Raw genomic sequence first — 6,000 nt, forward strand, 5'->3', positions numbered from 1 at the left:
GGACCCCGGGGCCACACAGGTGGAACCCAGGGCAGCTGACAGAGGCGGGCAGGGACCGCCAGGCTTGTCTAACCCAGCTCCGTGGGGGGCAGCTGGGTAGAGAATGTAGCTCTCTGCATCTCTCTGGCCTCTGCCTCCCCCTCTGGGAAGGGCAGGCCTGTGCTAGATGATCCCCCAAGACCTTTCACCCTTACATGATGACGTCCCTTTAAGAACATCGTGTCTGCATTTGCAATATATGCAAGCGAGCAATTGAAAATCAGTGCTAGTGACATGAACCCAAAGTGTTCTCCCAATGGAAGGAAACAAAATTCTTGTTTGGGAAGAACCTCACCTAAGATTAACTAATATTAAGCATTAACGTGGCAACTGCAAGCTTTCAATATTGGTGAAGGAGGCCTCATTCTAGAACTTTCTGGGCAAGAGGGGAAGCATCATCCTGGGCAGCGCAGCGCTTGTGGGGGATTCCGGTAGTGGGACATGGCCATGGGATGCAGAGCATGGCCAACTCTGCAGACAAAGTCTCATAAATCTGTGTAGAGCTCAGCTTGATTATTGACTATTGATTACCCCGAGGTAGAGCTGAGAACTGCAGACATGATGCCCAAGTTGGCGCCTGCACGCAGCTCTGAGCCGTGGCCTTTGAGCAACTATGAAGAGTCTCTGGTGTTTGGGCATCTGGGTGAAGAGTGTTGGAGATGCACTGAGCTAACGGCCGTCTACCCCTGAACGTACTAAAGAATGACTCTGTTTCTCTCTTGCAGAGGAAGAGGGCGGGGACCTGGTCCAGCCGGGCATCAGCTTTCCGGGGCCGGCAGAGGAGGAACTAGGTAGAGTACGCACCTCAGCCCTGGTCATGCAGAGGTTAGACACAGCCGGGCACGCCCTGGGCCGGGCAACTCTGCACTCAGAGATGGGATCCCTCCCCCCACAGTGGTTGAAGCATGTGTGTGACTTCAGCATGCCCTAATTTAAAGAACTGAATGAGCTGTGGTGAACGTTTTAAATAATTTGTAAAGCATATAGAAGCTATAGGTGAGAACACATTTGCTCCAGATCATTGTAGACTAATTATTAAGACAGGTAATCATTATGAATAATGATGAAAGCACTTAGTAGCATAATCGATGCACGTGTGAAATGGCACCTCTCTCCCTTGCTCCTTCATGACTCAAACTTCCTCTGAGTGTATCCAAGGAAGGGAAGAAGTCTTCATTCACGGTGTTTTACGTGGCTTTTCACCTGCCATAGACCGCTGATTGCTGCGGGCCAGCCTGGCATGCACTGGCGTCTGGGTGCTGAGTGCAAGCATGTGCTTTCCTGCAAGGGCGCTCCAAATTACTGTCATGGCACATTTTCCCCGGTGCTGGTTAGAGTCATGTGGAAATTTCATTTTTATACCATCACAGATGCAATAAACCTAGTGCCACCTTTGGCCGTGGTCACTTGACGTGGATCACAGCTATGTGAAAAGGAGCCAGTGTTTCTGTAAGATATGTGAGCCAACAGTAAGTGAGAAAATATCCCCCACCTATGGCTCCAAGGTCTTGGACCCTCATCTACCATGGCTGTCACCGGCCTGAAAGATCACCAGCTCCTCTCCCAGATCACTGACGACCCTGTGCTGTCATAGCACTCAGGGCTGAATTATGGATCAAAAGGATGATTCCTATTTGAATTTGAATTTTTCTTAATTGATTTCAGACAATCAGCCAATGAATCTGTTGCCCATTTGATTGGCTTAAAGAATAATATTGTAAATGGAGGGAGTCCATTTGTAAAAAACTGATTTCTTTTAAAGAAAAAGAAAGGCAAAAAAAATTTGTTTTCAGTTAAATTATGAACATAGGTATATTTCTAAAAGAATAACAGCACAGTTTGCACTGTGTTGGAGCCCAAAATGCACTTCTAACATGCCCTCCTAAACAAGCCTTTCTTTACTCAGAAATATGCAAACTGAACCATCCTCACTTCTTACTAGAAAGCTGTCCCAGCTTTCTCATTTGAATTCTCTTCCACTCTGGTGACAGTCACTAGCAAGCAGGTCTAGAGAGGCGCCCAGGGAGTACACGATTCATTCGACTTTTAATCCACAGTCCCCTGGGACTTTGGAGGTAGGTCACCTGCATCGTGCACTGTGAACAGTTTTGATGTCATGATTGTGTCTGTGGTGCCAGTTCTTTCCTGCAAGAGTCTCTTAGAAGGGGGGAGGCGTGCCAAAACAGATGAAATGAAGAGTGTGTGTCTTCAAGCCATGTTTTTGTGGCCAGCGGGGATTCAAGGCTGACACGTCCACTGTCTGGGGGGATCACAGGGAGAGCCAGGGCCGGGTGGCGTCCACCTTGGGCAAGATAGGTGCCCCTTCTCAGCTGGCATGTGGCACCCTGGGTGTTAACAGGGGTCAGCAGCACGGGAAGGGCACAGATAACCGAGCAGTGGCACAAAACTAAACACGAGGTTGTGGGAATCACACTGGAAACACAGGTCCTACCCAAGTTCTTACTGCCGAGTCCTGGACTCAGAGTTTAAATTTGTGCCATAGTCACGTGAGCTGAGTGTGGGCAAATAGGTACAGGGGGTTGAAGGGATCCACGCATCTCGCTGGCAACATCGCGGACCCGCAGCCTGAGTTGGTGCCTGCACGGGGCCACTTCCCGGGGCTGTGTTCACAGAGAGGGTGCCCGTGTGGAGGGTCAGGCTGGAGTGCACGGACAGAAAGTATTCTTTGTATTTGGTAAAATATGCACGACGTAAAGTTGACCATTTTGGCCATTTTTAAGTGTACATTCAGGGGCATGGAATGCGTTCATGTTGTTAGGTAACTGTCACCACCCCCACCCCCAGGACTCTCCAGCTTCCTCAACAGACCCTGTGCACCCATGAGCCAGTAGCTCCCCTCCCCCACCACGGTGACCAGCATCCTGCCCTCTGCTGCTCTGGGTGTGACCGTCTTAGGCTCCCGCTCTGAGTGGGCTCCCACAGTAGTGGTTCTGCTGTGACCGGCTTTTCTTGTCACCCATGTCGTAGCAAATGACAGTCTTGCTCCTTCTCAAGGCTGCATGACATTCCACCGTACGGACAGACCACATCTAGCTTATCTGTTCATCCATAACGGGTACTCGGTTTGCCTCCACCTCCAGTCTCGGAGGAATAATGATGCTGGATGTACAAATTCTCTTCAGGACCTTGCACTTACCTTTGGGGGGTGCACCCAGGAGTAGAATTGCCGAATCATATGGTAATTCTACTTTCAATTTTGTTTTGAGGAACCTGCGTACTGTTTAGGGACAGAAAGTGTTTGGTGAGATGTTTCTACAGTCTGGCCGTGAGGGGCTGGTGATTCCTAGAATGTCAAGGGACAGTCAGATTGTGGAGGCTTTGGTCAGAAAGGAAGAAGAGGACTGGGGACGTTGGCCATAAGGAGCTCTCAGACACACATCCGGTTTCCCAGCAGGAGGAGGGGAGTGGGCAGGTGTAGTGTGGACGGTGGCGGGAAGGTGTGTTAGGACCCAGGTCGCCCGGGGTCACGGACATGCGTATGGTTCCAGTGATCATTTTCAGCACATTGCCCGGGACAGTGGGTCTCAACTGTGGTTGTCACCAGCCAGTGCTACCAGGGGAAGTATCACAAATACTGAGACCTGGTTCCCATGCCTACACGTGCTGATGCGAGGCTGCCTCTCGTGTTTGCTGTGTGTGTGCCCCGCATGTGCCCCTAGGGTGGAGAAAACTGATGTGAAGGGCACGGGCAGATACTTGACAGGAGGTCGAACGGGAGACAGGACCAGGAGGGGGGATGGGAGCGCCAGCGGGAGGGGACAAGTTCTGCGTGTGTTCCCAGGGCTGTAATAACTAGTCAGGAGCAAACACCACACCTGGTTCTGGACCTGGTTCTGTTTTGTGAATGGAATCTGCCCGTGTCCTGCTCTGTAAATTGAGGGGCTGTGCTGGATGGGGTTCTCAGCCCTCCTGTCTTAAATTCTCAGCTGTCCGAGTCCACTGTGCCAGATCCAGGTGCAGAGCACTTGGCAGGGCCCTCGGGTCTGTGCTTGTGGAAGGAGTGTCCTTTCTGTGGCCAGTACAGGCTGTGTCCATCCGCATAGCAGCCAGGCGACCTTTGCTCTTCTCCCTTCAAAACTCCCATCCTTTTCTCCCCCCATTGGCCTCAGTCTCTCAGAGCTCTGGGAAAGGAGAGCGGCACTGGCTGAAAGACCAAAAACTGTCTTTAGTGACAGAGAATTTAGGAAAGGAATAGGAGTATCACCCCCCGTGCTCACGCCGCAACCCATTACAGGTGTAGCTAACGGTGCGTGCTCTGAAGCTCACATACTATCAGGTATGGAAATAATTGTATGAGGAGGAACGTGCCATGGAAAATAGGAAGATAAGGAAGGCTTCTTTAAAATTAATCTGAAGTCAATGATAAAAGTGAATTAATTTAGCACATTCACAATGGCTACAATAGAAGAGAAAAACCCACTTTTTCCAGGGGAAACGTCTGAGGGAAGACCTTTGGGCACAGAAATTAAATTGCTATGCCAGCAAGTTTGTGACACTGGCCCATGATAGGAGCTGTTCTGTCTATGAATGCCTTATCTTCATTCTCTCCAGTGTGATATTTAAATCAGTTGCAAAGAGTTGGCAGTTTATAAGTATTTATGAGAACTGTAATGTGGACCCTAATTTTGCACTGGTCAATCAACTGCAAAGCAGAACTTTTTCAAAGGGCAGATTCAAATACCAAAGAATAGGAGGTACATATTGTAGGAGACACAGCACGGAGAAAATGGGTGAACTATGCATATTGTAAAAGGCGCTTGAACACTAGAGTGATGATGCCCAGCACATAGAGCATTCCGTGGGGCGGGCACGTGTGCTGTGGCTGTGTTCTCATTCAGTGGACGCCCCCGGGCCCCGATCATGTCTGCACGGCATAGGAACTAGCATACAAAACTTACTTTAAAAGAGCCCCCTCTTTGCAGGTTGGTATTTTGCATCCTTTTATAAACACCCTGGCCATCTTGTAGACGGGTACCTTTGTAACTTGATGGGCGTCCCCATTTATTTCCTCAAGAAACTTCTAGAAATGGTGCTACGTTTCTGTTAAGACAGCAACAGTGTGTTCACGGCTGCACCCTGAGCATCTGGAGCCCTCTCTCCAACACTCACCGCCCTCCCTGTGTCCTCCCCAGGCACCGGGACATCCAAGCTTCCTCCCACCTTCCCGTGGGAACCAGGAGGCCACGGGGCCACACTGCCTCCCAGTGTGTGACCTCAGCAGTCACTGTCACATGTGCAGAAGAGGCAGAAAAGGTCCTCAGCACATGAATAGTGTCAGTGTTCATGCAGGGACATTAAAGAGCTCACATTCAGAAGAAATGCGCCCTGGTTACGGAACCACACGCTGTCCTGTGCGGGCAGGCTCCTTCTGGAAGGTGAGAGGCAGTGAGACGCAGCTGTACAGTTGTGCGGTCATCTCACCCCACAGAGGCACGTGGGACTCGGCAGGTGCGCCGTCCCAGCTCTTACCGACTCAGAGGGCCTGCGGGGCACAACGCGCACAGAGCCTCTGAGTAGATGCATGAGGCGGGCACTCCCACAGGGGCAGCCACGGAGCGCCCATGAGTATGAAGAAGCCGGCACTAACACACGTGATGGGCAGGATCCACGGGGTGTGGCCGAACAGGAGACTCATGAAGTAGTCTGAAGGGGTAGAGGGACCAAGGAGGATGCGGGAGAAGGATATTCCAAGGTGATGCTCATTTGCTGGTTTCTGTTCCACTGGCCCCATCTCGGACTGTTCGCACTAGGGCACGTGACTCTGCGGGGGCGCCACTGGGTCAGGGCATCTCGGCCTCTGCACAGGAGATGCCACGCACGTCCCCCGGGCCCCAGTGCGTGGCCATCGAAGATGCTTTCTACACCTGTCGCCAGGTGTCCCCTCGGGGCAAAGCCGTCCTCAATGGGAACCACTGTTGCAGACCCCACCCCTGCCCTGCG

At 51.4% G+C, this 6,000-nt stretch overlaps 1 protein-coding gene across 1 annotated transcript in view; it reads left to right on the forward strand.

Annotated features, from left to right (window-relative positions):
• DLGAP2 (DLG associated protein 2) overlaps positions 1 to 6,000 on the forward strand; it is a 401,616-nt gene that overhangs the window by 198,049 nt on the left and 197,567 nt on the right. The window contains 1 exon segment of the mRNA XM_034652370.1: positions 765 to 830. Coding sequence (XP_034508261.1) covers positions 765 to 830 — 66 coding nt within the window.

Source organism: Ailuropoda melanoleuca, unplaced genomic scaffold (assembly GCF_002007445.2).
Source record: "Ailuropoda melanoleuca isolate Jingjing unplaced genomic scaffold, ASM200744v2 unplaced-scaffold5920, whole genome shotgun sequence".
NCBI classification, from domain to species: Eukaryota; Metazoa; Chordata; class Mammalia; order Carnivora; family Ursidae; genus Ailuropoda; species Ailuropoda melanoleuca.